General features: G+C 50.1%; 2 protein-coding genes across 2 annotated transcripts; one reads left to right on the top strand and one right to left on the bottom strand.

Annotated features, from left to right (window-relative positions):
- The first annotated feature begins 841 nt into the window (after positions 1 to 841).
- tada1 (transcriptional adaptor 1) lies at positions 842 to 10,558 on the top strand. The gene is made up of 8 exons (XM_086203064.1): positions 842 to 1,066; positions 1,974 to 2,065; positions 2,164 to 2,229; positions 2,828 to 2,922; positions 3,017 to 3,229; positions 4,314 to 4,465; positions 4,544 to 4,700; positions 9,183 to 10,558. Exons 1-8 carry the CDS (start codon positions 984 to 986, stop codon positions 9,333 to 9,335), a joined length of 1,011 nt encoding a protein of 336 aa, XP_086059190.1. The 5' UTR covers positions 842 to 983; the 3' UTR covers positions 9,336 to 10,558.
- Positions 10,559 to 10,837: 279 nt separating this feature from the next.
- Positions 10,838 to 12,633, bottom strand: LOC147261150 (transcription factor Jun-like). Its single transcript, XM_086203065.1, has one exon. It carries the CDS (start codon positions 12,304 to 12,306, stop codon positions 11,344 to 11,346), a length of 963 nt encoding a protein of 320 aa, XP_086059191.1. The 5' UTR covers positions 12,307 to 12,633; the 3' UTR covers positions 10,838 to 11,343.
- Between the last annotated feature and the right edge of the window lie 3,392 nt (positions 12,634 to 16,025).

The following is a 16,025-nucleotide window of genomic DNA, read 5'->3' as shown; positions in this document are numbered from 1 at the left end:
TGTGATGATAGTGTGAGTCATGGAGGTCTGCGCAGGCTTCACAAACACCGAGGAGACAGAGCCAAAGGCCGATTGCCTTGATGACTCAAATGTTTTTACATCATAAACAGTGAAACACAACGCCCCCCCCCCCCAACCTGCTCAAGAGACACAAAGATCCATTAATAACAGAGGGAACCACAGAAATGTTTCACACTCAGGCCAGCGCAGAGGCAGGACATGTCTCCTCTAGGCTCGTTCCATAAATCCACACTCAGGCTGAGGCATCATGGCTTCGCTGGACGAGACAGAAAATGTGAGCGATGTCATGGAACCACAGGAGCACAAGAACTGAAACAAACTTGGAGAGAAAGGTTTTTCTTTTCAGAAATGTATTCAGGACGAGCAACACCACTTAGAGGCCTGCTGACATGAAGTAGAGACAGAGTCTGAGCCTCAGCCTTGGCTGGCCAAGATGCCAGGGGGCCGATGGAAAAGAGTTTGGAAGTTTAGAGCTCTGAAGTTACACAGAGACAAAGAAGTCGTTGCTCATTTTCTAGGTTTAAATTCACAGCAAAGGTTTGAACGTCCGCCAGGTGCTCAGCTCAGAGAACGCCGCTTTTACCTGTTTTATTGTTTTGGAGCAATAAATACCTGTCACTGTATTATAACTTCATATCAGGCCGGCGTGGCTCAGAGGTAGAGCGGCAGTCCAGCAACCGAAGGGTCGCTGGTTCAATCCCCAGATAGATAGATAGATGGATGATAGATAGAAAATAGCTTGACGGTGGGCTTTTTAAAATTTAGCCATGACGCCATCTAGTGGTGAAAACATGCTACGGCGGAATTTTCCCTTCTTAGTCACTCTTTTAACATCTTATTGTATGATTTCATGTCAGCAGTACTATAACTGTCAAGTAGATCTTAACAAACGGCTTTATAAGTTTATAAAGTCGAAGGAAAAAACGTTAACTGTCGCGTGGTGATGACGTCATTGAAGAGCGATGACCGCAATGGCGTCTCATGCTAGCGAGCTTGAAATTGCAAAGAAAAATTTAACGGATGCAATTGGAGACAACGTGAAGCAGTGAGTACTGGTCTTCAGTTAGTTTTTCCTGTTTGGATGTTGGTTTCCTGTTTTGTGTCTTGGCATATTTGTGAACTACAAAGCAATTTAGCCGTTAGCTAGCAGTGCCCACAGTCGCGGCTTGCTAGCGCCGCTAACATTTTTCCTCAGTGGCAGTTTAGTTTGGTCAATCAGGGTCTCACTCGTTATTATTTTCTCACGGAGGAGTTGGCAAAGACGTGATGATTTCCCGTGACAACATCAGACGCCTGGCTACGTCCCTTACGTGTAGAACCGTGGGATCCACCTTTAAAACTACCGAACATTCAGTGGTAGAATTACAGAAACAAGTTGTACTTATCATGAACGGGCTAGCTGCTATGATTCCACTAATCCACTTTTGATAAAATCATATGTGATGAGACTGAATCGTTCATTGGAAACGTGGAGCTAAATTACCGCCCCCAGCGACTGCAACACCCAAGCCTGCTAAACTTACAGTCCAAACGGATATATTTCTGTCTCTGGGGTTGAATTAGGCATTCATTTCGAAATGAATGTAAAAGGTCTCAATTCACTTGAGCTTTCTACTAAAAAGGTTTCTACAGGCGCTGCGGAGTAAGCGGGTATTTGTGTGGTTGTTGACGTCTCGAGCGGCGCCTCCGCTGACGGTCACGTAGGACAGGAGCCCCGAGCTTCAGCCTCAGCCTTCAGCCTGGACCGCTGCTTCAGTGCAGCAGAGCCAGGGGATGCGCTCCGTCACCCTGTCTCTGCCACTCCACATGGTGTACACTTGTACTGTACTGTGCGGATGAGGAAAAAGTACTACTGATACATTCTTGTGTTTGTGGAAGTAGAGAAATGTCCAGACATGTTGGCCGTTGACGCTGTGCCGTGTTGTGTTGTGTTGTGTTGTGTGTCTGTGCAGCTACTGGGCAAACTTGAAGTTATGGTTCAAACAGAAGATCAGCAAGGAGGAGTTTGACATCGAGGCGCGACGGCTGCTGGCACAGGAGAACGGTTTGTGAGCCGGCAGGAACGACGCTGTTGCTTTACTGCCCAGAGGGAGGGAATGTGCTTTAATGCTGTTTGTGCGTTTGTCTGCGTGTCTTCCACAGTCCATGTCCACAACGATTTCCTCCTGGCGATTCTCACACGCTGCCAGATCATTGTCTCCACACCAGGTGGGCTTGTCATCCTGAGAAATCTGAAGTTCTCTGTACTGCATAAGTGACTGTTTTTGTCAAGTATGTGTTGTATCATTGCAGTTACTTGAGCCCTAATGGGTTTAAGGTGTGTGATTCACATTTTTCTCTGTCAGTACTTTGTATTTCTATTTGTCTATGATACTGCAGTCACTGATGTGGGATTTTTTTTTTTTTTTTTCAAAACCAGGCATCAATGACAGATTTGACCTCTGGACTGCAGGAGAGTTTTAAACTCAGATATTGATTCAGTTTCCCAGTTCTGATTTGTTGTATCTTTATGACCTGCGTACAGTTGTGAGCTAAAGAAGCAGTTTTATTTTCAGACCTTTTGACATGAATAAAGGGTTACTTTTTTAGTGGTGGACTTTGAAAACTTCCCATCTGTCAAACTTGTAGCTCAGTCATCGACCGTCGGGTTTCGAAGCTGTAAAAGTCGTACAGAAACTTTGTGTCAATTATCACTTCCTGGAGAGTAAAAACAAATTGAGATTTAGAAATATTGTTTTAAATGGCGTGGATTTCTCCATGTTTCTCTGAGTCGTTGTGCGTTGTACATCCTGTTTCCTTCCCCTAGAGGGCGCAGGAACATTACAGTGGCAGGGTGGCTCCGTCTCAAAGCCTGGCAAACCGAAAGGGAAGAAGAAATGTTCCTCCAGACAGAGGTTTGATGTGAGTTGGAGGCATTTGTGACCAAAGGAAGGCTGGGTTTGCAAGTCAGTCGCTCGTCTGGCTGCCTGTGTCACGTATGTCCTCCCTCCCTCAGCATCGCTTCCAGCCTCAGAACCCTCTGAGCGCCGCCCAGCCATTCAGCCCTCGGGAGGCTGGCGGTGAAGAGGAGGAGCTGCGCCTCAGCGCCCACACGCTGCTGCTGCCCACGCGGGGACAGCTGGAGGCCCGTATGATGGTCACCGCCTTTGAGCTGGGCCTGGATAACATCACCGAAGACGCCGTCGGTACCATGATCTGTGCTGTCGAGGTTTGTCTTCCACCCGGAGAGAACGGCGAGTTTCAAACGGTCATGTGTGTGTAGATTGACACATGAGCAGGAGGTTCAGAGTTCCTCCTCTCAAAACAATGTGATAAATCCACAGTGTCTACATGGACTGTTCAGTATGACACACACTCCCTCTCTCTCTCACACACCCTCTCTCTCACACTCCCCCCCTCTCTCTCTCACACACTCCCTCTCTCTCACACACTCTCTCTCTCTCACACACACTCCCTCCCTCTCTCTCTCTCTCACACACTCCCTCTCTCTCTCACACACACTCCCTCTCTCTCTCACACACACTCCCTCTCTCTCTCACACACACTCCCTCTCTCTCTCACACACACTCCCTCTCTCTCTCACACACACTCCCTCCCTCTCTCTCTCTCACACACACTCCCTCTCTCTCTCTCACACACACTCCCTCTCTCTCTCTCACACACTCCCTCTCTCTCTCTCACACTCCCTCTCTCTCTCTCTCTCTCACACACTCCCTCTCTCTCTCTCACACACGCTCTCTCTCTCTCACACACTCCCTCTCTCTCACACACACTCCCTCTCTCTCTCTCACACACTCTCTCTCTCTCACACACTCCCTCTCTCTCTCACACACTCTCTCTCACACACTCCCTCTCACACACTCCCTCTCTCTCACACACTCTCTCTCTCTCACACACTCCCTCTCTCACACACTCTCTCTCTCTCACACACTCCCTCTCTCTCACACTCTCTCTCTCTCTCACACACTCCCTCTCTCTCACACACACTCCCTCTCTCTCTCTCACACACTCTCTCTCTCACACACTCCCTCTCTCTCTCACACACTCTCTCTCACACACTCCCTCTCTCTCTCTCACACACTCTCTCTCTCTCACACACTCCCTCTCTCTCTCTCACACACTCTCTCTCTCTCACACACTCTCTCTCTCTCACACACTCCCTCTCTCACACACACACTCCCTCTCTCTCTCTCCCTTTGAATGAATTCAAGCGTTTCATGTCGGCACCTTTAACAAAGCGTGAGTGGCAGCTTTTTGGTCCGACCCTGATGTTCATGTCTGGTTCTTTTCAGCACCATCTGAAGGACGTCCTGACTGCTCTCATCACCCGGAGGAAGGCGTACCGGTTGCGAGATGGTCATTTTCCCTATGCCTTTGGCAGTGATGTCACACCGCGGCCGTATCTGAAGAACAGCCTCGCCGCATATCACAGCGTTACTGAATGGTTGGCCGGCTCTTTCCTGTCAGCTGATGTAGATGCGGCTACACAGTCTTGTTCATTTGATCGTCTTTTCTCCTTCAGTCCCCGTTCAAGTGCTTCCCTTCCTGCTGGCCCGCCACCTCAGATGTCACTGGATGAGGCAGAGCAGCAGGCGGTTCACTTACTGGCCTGCTCTGCTGACAGCATTCCTGCGCCCCTCCCACCAGTCAGCATGTTTGATCTTCTGGAGGCTCTACAGGTAGGAGAATCTTGCTCCTGCAGCCTGTTGCACCAGCTGTCAGTGTGTTAGGGTGTGAAGTCCTCACTGGCGCTACATTGAAGCTACTTGGTTTGATAGAAAACTCTGTTGATGTTTGTTTGCACCACTCAGATGCAAGGTCCCTCTTAACTGCTCCGGCGGGATCCTCCCTCCCTCCCTCAGCATTCTTGACCATGTCTCACGCTGGGATAAGGAGGCTCTCTCTTTGCCAGACAAGTTGTTTTGGTGAAGAATGACTTGCCTGTGAATGGCCACGAATGGGCATTGATGCTTCTCCTCCACACTTTTATCCTGCTGACACTGGCACTGCTGGGGGTGCACGCAGGTCCATCCATTGTCTTCTGCTTATTCCTGTTAAGGGTCGCGGGGGGGTGGAGCCTGTCCCAGCAGCCTTCCCCCTGGACAGGTCACCAGTCCATGGCAGGGCCAACACATAGAGACAGACAACCATTGGCTCTCCCAGCCACGCCTACGGTCAATTTAGAGTCTGGATTAACCTGGTCCCTCTTGATGTCTTTGGACTGTGGAGGAAGCTGGCGTACCAGAGAGAACCCAGCAGGAACAGAGAGAACATGGAGACTCACCCAGAAAGACCCCGTGCTGCAGCCGGGGCTCCACCCACAACCTTCTTGCTGGGGGGCCACAGTGAGGACCACTGCTCCACCGGGCTGCTGTGCACGCAGGTCGTCCAGTGATTCTGATCACTCTCCACTGGCTGTCCATGCCTTGGCTTTCAGATGTAGGGCAGCTCCTCAGCTGTCAGCTCCTGCTCTCTCTGGTGGAGGGGCGAATATTTCCTCCCCACTTGGACTGGCGTCCTCTGCAGATTTGACCAGTGAGCAGTTTAACTTCAGATGGCTGCTGCAAGACACGGCTAACAGTGATTACACATGTCCAGTTTGGGCTCCACGTGAATATGGACAGGGGCCTTCAGGTAGGGGGACCGGGTCTTTGTGTCTTGAGCTTAGTCCCACAGGGGCTGACCCATTCATCAACCACAGCCTTCTCACTGGATTAGCATTGTTTTGGCCTCCTCCAGTTCTTGGCTTCAGGCTCCTGCTGGATTGAGTGCACGTCCACTGGGTGCTTTGCTCTCTCCTGGGCTCTTTTTAAAGAAGTCTCTACCCGCAAGATGCCGGGCTGGTCAACCCCCCTCATGTCTGCCAGGTTTTATAGGTTGGATATCAGGTTGCTGAGCTGTATTGGGTGTGGGGTCCTCTGAGAACCCTGAACGAGTCGACTCTGTTGCTTGACAAAGTTGCAAATCTAACAACAGCATGGGGAAAGTTAATCTCCCTGTCAGGGGTAACAGGTTTACGACAATCAGCCGATCAGCTGGTGCACCTACACAATGCCAGTGTGTGCCACTGTCTCGCGATCATCGTGGCTATGAGCAGCCAGTCCTCCGGGTACGCGGCCCGGCAAACATGAGCGAGGCTATGGCTCCCACAGTGCTTTTCACAAACACCCTTGCGGTGATAGGAAGCACCAGGTATTCATACACAGCGATATGAACCAATCACAGGGCTCCAGACTAACTCTTCCACTCGTGTTACCAAGGTTCTTAGTTTTTCCCGTCAGCACAATTTGGTCGCTCCCTTTCTTGGGTGACAGCGTGCTGTTAATAAATAACCTTGCATGCTAATGAATAGTTGTCTTCATTTACATACAGCAGTTAAGCATTAGCAATGCCTAGAAACAATATTTGCTAGCTATTTTACTTGATGACCATGTGCCCCCTGCACAGTATTAACTGTATGATGTAGGGGCGGAGCCATGGTGTATGTGCATGCACTGAGGCATCGCGTAAGAGCAGGGCCATGAGCAGCCAGAGCTGATCAGTGCCTTCCCCGTCAATGCTGCAGTTTCCACCAGAAATGGTTCAGCGCGGTTCCTCCTGGGACATTTGTGGCCAGTCCATTTTTTGGGGATGGACAGAGCAGATCAAGCCAGACAGGAAAACAGGTCTGTTTTCATCTGACATCTCCAACGCTCTTCCCATGTTACCAAAATAGGAATGATCACGCACTCGCACAAATGTGACGAGGTAAAAGTTTAACTCGCACACCCTCAAAAGGTTATGGGACCAGTTTGGTCGCCGTCCAGAGCCCTGAATGGCCTGGTTTCACTGCGCATGTCAGGGTTGAATCGGTGAGCATACGAAACGTGTGTCACCTGAGAAAGTTGTGGAGAGCAAACAAGTCCAAAATGGGATGGAAGCTGTTTCCCCTGTTCTTTGGAACCAGGAAGTATCTGGACATAACTCCAGCTAGTCAGGTCACTTTTTTGTTTAACAGCATAGAAATCTGGAAGCTGCCAGTGTCCTCCCCAAGGGCTTGGGAGGGCCTTAGACCGCTGAACTGAGGGGGCGCTCCAGCATACAAGCCTGTAGCCCCTGGCCGAGCTTCTCTACACCTGGTGTGACATGGTGCACACCTCCAGTTCTACTGTCTTACAGAGGGAGGGGAGGGGGATTCTCTCGACTCTCCACACTCTTTGTTCATCTTGGGGACATTGACTCGCACAATGCTGCCCTCTGGTGCCCATCTGTGGTTGCTGCGCCTTCTTGGCAATGTACGAGTGCATACAGGATTCTGGGCAGCAGCACCGGGGTGGATGAGGCGGGAAAAACTGTTTTGTAGATTTGTCATTTTTGTTTTTTGAGGAACCACTGCATTACACCCTCCACTGCAAGCATGGATGCATCAGGGAATGGGTCTTCATTCCCACACTGTGTGTGTGTGTGTGTGTGTGTGTTTTTCTGAGACTTGGGGGAGCCTTGAACACTCCAGTACAGATTCTCCTCTCCTTTGTGGGGATGCCTGAACTATCCAGCAGTAAGAACCACTGGCGGCCCCAGTGTGTGTGTGGAAAATCACAAAGACATCTTCTGTTCCTCCTGGCCAGCTGAGCAGGGCCTCGCTAAGGTTGCGGGTAGATTAGAAGGCTTCCTCGACCGAGCAGACTTAGTGTCAGCAGCGCCATCTGGGGCTGCAGTACCAAGAGGCGCTGAGCTGGCTCAGAATAGTGGTTTGCTGGCTGTCCAGGCAGGAGTCTGCCTCTGAGGTGGTCGGGATGCAGACGGTGGCTTCTGTCAAGGTGGTTTTCTTGGCCTTGTGCAGCTGCTGCATGGAGGTTAGGTGGAGTCACCTCGCTCTTTCCTGCATCACCAACATAGTGATGCACTTCCCCGTGACAGTGCTGAACATGCAGACATATATCCGACTGTGGTTATGTCCTCCCACACAGCAGTTGCAGGCACGTCGCCCATGTCATCAAAGAGCTGCACCTTCTTTCCACGAGACTCTGACTTCCACAGTTCCGGGAAGATAAGGACAGGATGCAGAATCTGGAGCCGCTCTGCCTCACGTCAGCGCAGGTTGTGACATCCTTGTCGTGCTCGTCCAGGCGAGGCCAAACCTTGGGAGCCTCCCGGTGGACAAGCAGGGAGAGCTGATAGGCTGGGCAGGTGGAACAAAGAGAATCTTCCTTCTCCTCCAACGGACTCGACCTCCTTGTTGTCAGAGTCTGCGTCTGAGATGCTGGCCTGCTGGGCTTGTCAGAGTCAAAGGCTCTTCGCTGTGAACTTTGTGCAGGGGTGAGGGAGCCGTGTCTTTGATCGCTCTGGGCGCGTTCCAGCGCAGAGCTCACGGAGCGGACCTGGAGTGCCTCCTTGCCTGTTATCTTGCTCTCACAGGTGCACAGTCAAGCGCCGGCGTCTCACTGCTCCGTGGTCGGAAGCAGCTTCCCAGGGCCCTGTCGGGGATTTTGGGCCCCACGAAAAGATCCCACACTGGGCCCCTGTCCCCCAACAGGCCAAGCAAACCCAGTGCAGTTACTGCAATGACAAATGTCAGTGTCAAATAAAAGCTAGTCTGGTGAGGAAATACACAGCACGTTTTTGCAATGATACTCAGCGCCACCGTTACGCCGCTGCAGGCATTGAACAGACCCTCGGCTCCAGTCAGCAAGGCTGGTTCATTTGGGGTGGTGGTGTGTGGGGATGGATGGGTGCTGCCTCTGAAATGGAACTGTTTCAGCTGCTGCAACCCTTGGCAGGGAGTCCTGTCCCGAGGGAGAACTTCGGTTCAGACGAGGCTGAGTTGGTACTAAGCTGGCGCAACTCACTGCAGATCTTTAATGAGTGAATTAAATAACAGCTGAACGATGTCACCTTTAAGACATAAACTCTCTACATGCTATGAACCCAGTATTACATTATGACTTTCGACCAAAATGTTTTCCTTTGCCGGTTTTTTAATTATTCTACATCAGTAGCCAACTAGCTGCCAGAACAGAGTACACGAGCATTCATGCATAATACTGCAGTTTTCAGACTTTTCTAAACGTGTTGTTTGGTATGAAGCGTCAGTTGGACCCTGCAGTTGCTGAGTTTATTACCATTAATCATCCTGCCCTGTTCTCATCCCGTTGATTTGGTTTAACATGTGTTTGACACAGGTTCACCATGAAGTGATGCCTTCCCACACCATGTATGCCCTGAATATGGAGCGCATCCTGTCACGGCTCTGGCACCCAAGCCACGAAGAACTAGAGCAGGACCGCGTACACCGGCAGCGCCTCGCTGTCAAAGAGGGCGTGCTCATGAGCTGAAGACTGCCGTCCAGCACGGTACAAGATGGACTGTGGATAACATTGAGACACAAGGATACTCCCTACAGGGCCAGGGTCAGAGGACGAATGGTGCAGGATAAAACTCAGCAGTTGGAAAGTGGACACAGAGTCGATTCCAGTCACCTGCCAGGAACTGGCAAGTTTCCTCTGCTTTGTTTTCCTTGGTTCCTCCAGCCATTTTGGCATCAGCCCACCATCACTTGGAACGGCAGTTCTGAAGAGGGAGTCCACTTGGGTGGCAAATGTTCAACATGTTTAGTTTTAGGATTTAACTGCAGCTTTGAGTACTGGAGAGGGGAGGACGGAGCCGTCCCAGTGAGAGTCTCTAGATGGCCGAGATGGAAATGCGCCTCGAATGTTTTCCTTAAAGGAACATGCACATTTTTTGAGAAATGCATTTGATTGCCACCCTCCCAGAGCCAGATAGATACCTTCAATCTGCTGCGAGTGCATCAGGGAGCTGAGACCCCCCGAGACTGTCGACCGCTAGTTAGCATAGCACAGTGAATGGGAGTGGATGGAAAGTGTTAGCATACCTCTGTCCAAAGGCATGAAATACAATGTTTCATAGTTGATATTAGTTTCATTGCATTGATGAGTCATCCGCTGTTCTGAGCTAGCCTACCATCAGCTTGTCTCTTGCTCTGTAATGCACACACAGAGCGGTTGGGGCACGGGAGGATGGGCAGGAGCCATAATTCCCAAAAGTTGTCTTGTTCTTTTCAAAGCCTGAAACAGAAACTGGCCCGGTCAGACGGGTGGCTGCGTCATTGACGTGACTGAGGTCACAATGTCCTGCACATTTAGAATATGAAAATATCCTCAAATTCCCTCTGTGTGTTTAAGACTGATGAGACAAAATCCATGTGGACTCAATAAAAGTGACGCTTCACCAGCTGTCAACCAGGAGCCGGTCCTGAGCGCCAGTCAGGCGGTAAGTGCGTGCAGCTGTGTGGTTTTACCAGGGGACGTGGGGTCCTGAAAGGTTCCAGCTGCATCCTGCGTCTTGTCCCCGCTGATCTTCTGTGGAGCGCAGCTGAAACATTGGTGGGCTGTCAGGACGCTGGACTCTTCAGGGTTGGTGGTCCACAGACTTGGAGTGACGCTGCAGGCTCACTCTGATGCGCCTTCAGAGCCTTGGATGCTTTTCTTCACTGGGAGTTTGTATTGTTTGGGGCGTAAATAAAACAGCAGCTTTGTACAAGTCAACACTCTGTAATGCTTGAAGGTTTATTCTAGGAGTCTGCATCGGGGGGAGGAGGGTGACCCCCCCCCACACACACACACACCAGAATGCACTGAGAAGTTCTTCCCATATTTGGCTTCCTGCTGCTCACTTCCGACACCTCACCGTCCAATGGGAACTTGAGTGAACCCCACGCTGCTGCACCAGTGACCCCCCCCCCCTTCCTCTAGTAGCAAACCCTTAATGTCTAATGCATCAAATCTCCTGATTTATTCATCAGTCAGGACCCATCACACACGTGTTCCAACATTTTATTTATGTACAATTCTGTAGTGCTCAAAAATACAGCGTAGAAATATTAAAAAGTGTTAATGTCAGGTCTAACAGGAGTTACACCCAAATATGACAAAGTTGCATCAGTAAGGGGTTAAGAAAGTAAGGCAGTTCTTTAGTCAGTAAACTAAACACACCTGAGTGCTTGGTGTGGGAGAATGTTAGTGTTCCTCTGTACAGTGCTCGACAGGTCTGGATGCATACGGTGGTTCTGGCAGGTCTGCAGGGTCAGAGGGGCTCTGCACCGGCGCTGACAGGATACAGAACCTGCTGGCCGGCCAAGTGTGGCCGCCTCCCCTGGCGTGTATTGGATGGAATATATTGGAAAAAGAAGGAGACAATTCCCCAAAGCTATGTAACATCTAGCAAGTCTCATCAAGTCTCGCTCTGTCTGCAGGAACTTCAGCCTCAGCTGCTGATTTGGTGGGAACAGCGTTTGGTCCCCAACCAACGTCCCGTGTTGCCAGTCTAAAAGGCCTGGAGCTGCTGTGTGAGGATGAGCTGGCAGCCGCTGTTAACGTGGTCCATCACCTTCTGTTTGAGCAGAGCCAGCTCGTCCCGCAGAACATTGGCAGAGGAAACCAACTCCGTATTTTGGCTCTTCAGGTTCTTGACCCGATCCTCCAGTCGAGAGATCCGCTCCAGCTTCCTTTTCCGGCATTTGGACGCGGCCACCCGGTTCCTCATGCGCTTCCGCTCCGCCTTGATGCGCTCCTGCGTCTCCATGTCGATGGGGGAGAGCGGCGGCGTCTCGCTGGACATTTCGGGGACCGTCTGGGGCTCCTCCTTCAGGGAGCGTAGCCGCGGGTGCTGCGCCGACGTAGCCAGCTCCATGTGGGGCGGCTGCGGGGCGGCTGGGTAGCACGCTGGGGGCGGAGGCCGTCTGTCGCCGGCAGGTGCAGCCGCGGAGGCCAGCGCAGCGCGGCTGAAGGTGCCCAGGTTGGTGTACTCCGGAGGCTCGGGGCGCACCGTGCAGCTGTAGGGGATCTCGCCGCTCTCGGACGCAGCAGGGCCAGATGCCGCGCCGCTGGCCGCCGCGCCGCTCTGCGCGTCGGCCGGGATCTGCTGCTGGTAATGCAGCTCCGCCAGCGCCCTCACGAAGCCCTCCGCGAAGCCCTCCTGCTCGTCCGTGATGTTCTTGGGGCAGACGAACTGGGTCGGGGTGGGGGTCGTGAGCCCGCTGCAGGACTGGATGATGAGTCTCTCCAGCTCGGGCGACGCGAGCTTCAGCAGCCCGACGTCCGGGGACGTCAGGATGTCCAGGGCCTTGGAGCCCAGCTGAGGCTTGAAGTGCTTGGGGTCGTTCAGGTTCAGGGTCATGGTCTGTTTCAGGGTTTTAGGGTTGAAGCCGAACACCCTCGCGCCGTCGTGCTGCGAGCTGGACGCGTTCACGGCTTCGTCGTAGAAAGTCGCCTCCATTTTCCTGGACATCAAGTTGTCGGAGCCTCAGGCGGAGGAAAGTAGTCCCGCGGCGGCTGTTACATGTGTTCCGCGGCTCCTCGGAACAGAGTCAGGCTATTGTCGAAGTTCAACTCACTTGACAACTTTCTGTCCCGTTAAAACTTTTCTCTAGTGTCCCGCGTGAAGCTCCGGTGGATCCCTCCGCCGCCGCGCGTCGCCTCGCCACACTCTACGGGTCCGCGTTGACTCGTTTCCTGCCTGGAACCCAGAAACGAGCCTGGTTCGGTGATACTTTCTATCACTTCCAACGTGGAGACGAACTTTATCCACCTCTAAGCTGCAGCTCGACTGAAAATAACAATGATGTCATTTCTACGGCTTCTGATTGGCTGGAGGTGGTGTGGCGGGCGGGGTTTGTCTACTGACACGCGGGTTGCTCTGACAACCAGCCATGTCCCCGCCCCCCGCGATGCTTTATGGGATTAGGTAATGCAGACAGTGGAGCAATGTACTCTGGGATTACGTAGTGTTTTTGAATATTTAGTTACCCGCTCAGTTCTGTGACAGTCCTAGCAGCGGGACCCGGATCAGGATCGCATCCTCCGGGATCAGTGATCAGTTCGAGGACCCAATCCGAGGCCCCTGTCAGGGGCGTGGCCCCGCAGACTCAATTTTGCCTTATAAGTGATGAGTCCTTGTTATTATTCACCGTTTGACCTACAAAGGAGCAGAAAGACGCCGACAATCCCAAAGTGACGTCATCTTGTGTCTTGGAATGTCCAAAGTGGGGCCCGGGGCGAAAATTTGGTCCACCCTGAGAAACTGAAATTTGAAAAAAAGGTAAATTAATAATACAGCCATGAAGACCCCTCCCAGGGTCCCTGAGGGCCATCTGTTCCTAAATCTGATCAGGTCACTCACACACACACACACGCACACACACACACTCCAGCTTCAATCAAGAGGGTGTTGATCTATGTGTGTCAGGGCCTGGAGCCTTGTGATGTCACTAACTGCTGCAGTTACCTGTCCAGGTGATGCAGTAATAACGAATCAAGACACTCAGCACTGTCACAAGCATTCAGGCGCCATGGCGATCAAATCTAGAGGCACAAGAGCTCCAACCCTGGTGTTAGGGTCTGTGTGAGTGGGCGGGGTTTGTCGATGTCTGATACCGTTGTGTGTGTGTGTGCGTTAATGTGTGTTACATGTTGTGTTAATGTGTGTGTCAATGTGTGTGTATTACATGTATGATAATGTGTGTGTTATATGTTGTGTGTTACTGTAAATGGTAAAACGGTAACTGGACTCAGTTTTATAGAGCGCTTTTCTACCTCAGCAGCACTCCAAGCTCTTTACAGTGTCGTCTCATTCACCCGTTCACACATACACTCACTCACTGATGGTAGAGCTGCCATGCAAGGCACCAACCTGCTCATCAGGAGCAATTATGGGTCCAGTATCTTGCTCAAGGACACGGTCACCGGGGTCGGGGATTGAACCAGCAACCCTTTGGTTGCTAGACGGCCGCTCTACCCCTGAGCCATGCCGCCCATGTGTGTGTTACATGGTGTGTGTAAATGTGTGTTACATTGTGTGTTACATGTTGTGTGTTAGTGTGTTACATGTTGTTTGTTATGTGTTAATGTGTGTGTTACATGTTGTGTGTCAATGTGTGTTACATGTTGTGTGTCAATGTTTGTGTTACATGTTGTGAATTGTGTGTGTTAATGTGTGTGTTACATGTTGTGCGATAATGTGTGTGAAACATGTTGTGTGTTAATGTGTGTTACATGTTGTGTGTTAATGTGTGTGTCAATGTGTGTTACATGTTGTGTGTTAGTGTGTATGTTACATGTTGTGTGTTAGTGTGTGTGTTACATGTTGTGTGTTAATGTGTGTTACATGTTGTGTGTTAATGTGTGTGTCAATGTGTGTTACATGTTCTGTGTTAGTGTGTATGTTACATGTTGTGTGTTAATGTGTGTGTTACATGTTGTGTGTTAATGTGTGTTACGTGTTGTGTTACATGGTGTGTTACGTGTTGTGTGTTAATGTGTGTGTTACTGTGTATTAATGTGTGTTAATATGTGTTACATGTTGTGTGTTACATGTGTGTGTCAATGTGTGTGTGTTACATGTGTATTAATGTGTGTTAATATGTGTGTTACATGTTGTGTGTTACATGTGTGTTAATGTGTGTGTTACATGTTGTGTGTTAATGTGCGTGTGTTACATGTAATGTGTTAATGTGTTACATTGTGTGTTATTGTGTGAGTCACTGTGTGTGTTGCATGTTGTGTGCTAGTGTGTGTTACATGTTGTTTATTATGTGTTAATGTGTGTGTTACATGTTGTGTGTTAATGTGTGTTACATGTGTGTGTTACATGTTGTGTGTTAATGTGTGTTACATGTTGTGTTACATGGTGTGTGTTACATCTTGTGTTAATGTGTGTGTTACATGTTGTGTGTTAATGTGCGTGTGTTACATGTTATGTGTTAATGTGTGTTACATTGTGTGTTAATGTGTGTCACTGTGTGTGTTACATGTTGTGTGTTTCCCATAAGCAGGCTGAAGGATGTTTTCCTCCTCTAAGCTGGTAGACCGTCTCTGTTGTGGTGTTATTAGAACATCCGCAGGGAACATGGAACCGTCCCCTCACTCGTGCCTTGCAGCTCCTCCTCCTCCACAGGCACAGTTCCTGGTTCTTCCTGTTCTTTGTTTTGGCTACATGCATGCACATGCATCTTTATTATGTTATGCGTGTTAACCTCCACTCCTATGCCGGTCTGACATGCTGTTTCCTGTTTCCTTTTTCCTGTTGTCAGAACTCTGACCTGGTGGGCGAGTGTAGCATCGGCCAAAGAGAACCGACTTCTTCCTGGAAAGGAATCCCATGGTTCTGAGTGTGAGTTCTGTTTTTGTTCAGATAAATAATGTTCCTCATTACTATAGATGATGGTGATGATGGTGATGATGATGATGATGATGGTGATGATGGTGATGATGATGATGATGATGGTGATGATGGTGGTGATGATGATGATGATGGTGGTGATGATGGTGATGGTGATGATGGTGATGATGATGATGATGATGGTGATGATGGTGGTGATGATGATGATGATGGTGGTGATGATGGTGATGATGATGATGATGGTGATGATGCTGATGATGGTGGTGATGATGATGATGATGATGGTGATGATGATGATGATGATGATGATGGTGTTGATGGTGGTGATGATGATGGTGATGTTGATGATGATGATGGTGGTGATGACGATGGTGATGATGATGGTGATGATGGTGATGGTGATGGTGATGATGGTGATGATGGTGGTGATGGTGATGATGATGATGATGGTGGTGATGGTGATGGTGATGGTGATGGTGGTGATGATGATGGTGGTGATGATATTGGTGGTGATGATGGTGGTGATGGTGATGATGATGATGATGATGTGATGGTGATGATGATGATGATGGTGGTGATGATCATGGTGTGATGGTGATGGTGGTGATGATGTGATGGTGATGATGATGGTGGTGATGATGATGATGATGATGGTGGTGATGATGATGATGATGATGATGATGGTGATGATGATGATGGTGATGATGATGATGATGATGATGACGTGGTGATGATGATGATGTGATGGTGATGATGATGATGATGATGATGGTGATGGTAATGATGATGATGGTGGTGGTGATGATGATGGTGATGATGATGATGATGAT

The sequence above is a fragment of the Aulostomus chinensis genome, chromosome 5 (genome assembly GCF_037954235.1).
Source record: "Aulostomus chinensis isolate RoL2024-O1b breed Wild chromosome 5, RoL_Achi_v1.0, whole genome shotgun sequence".
In the NCBI taxonomy this organism is placed as follows: domain Eukaryota; kingdom Metazoa; phylum Chordata; class Actinopteri; order Syngnathiformes; family Aulostomidae; genus Aulostomus; species Aulostomus chinensis.
This window is presented reverse-complemented; position numbering and strand designations above follow the sequence as displayed.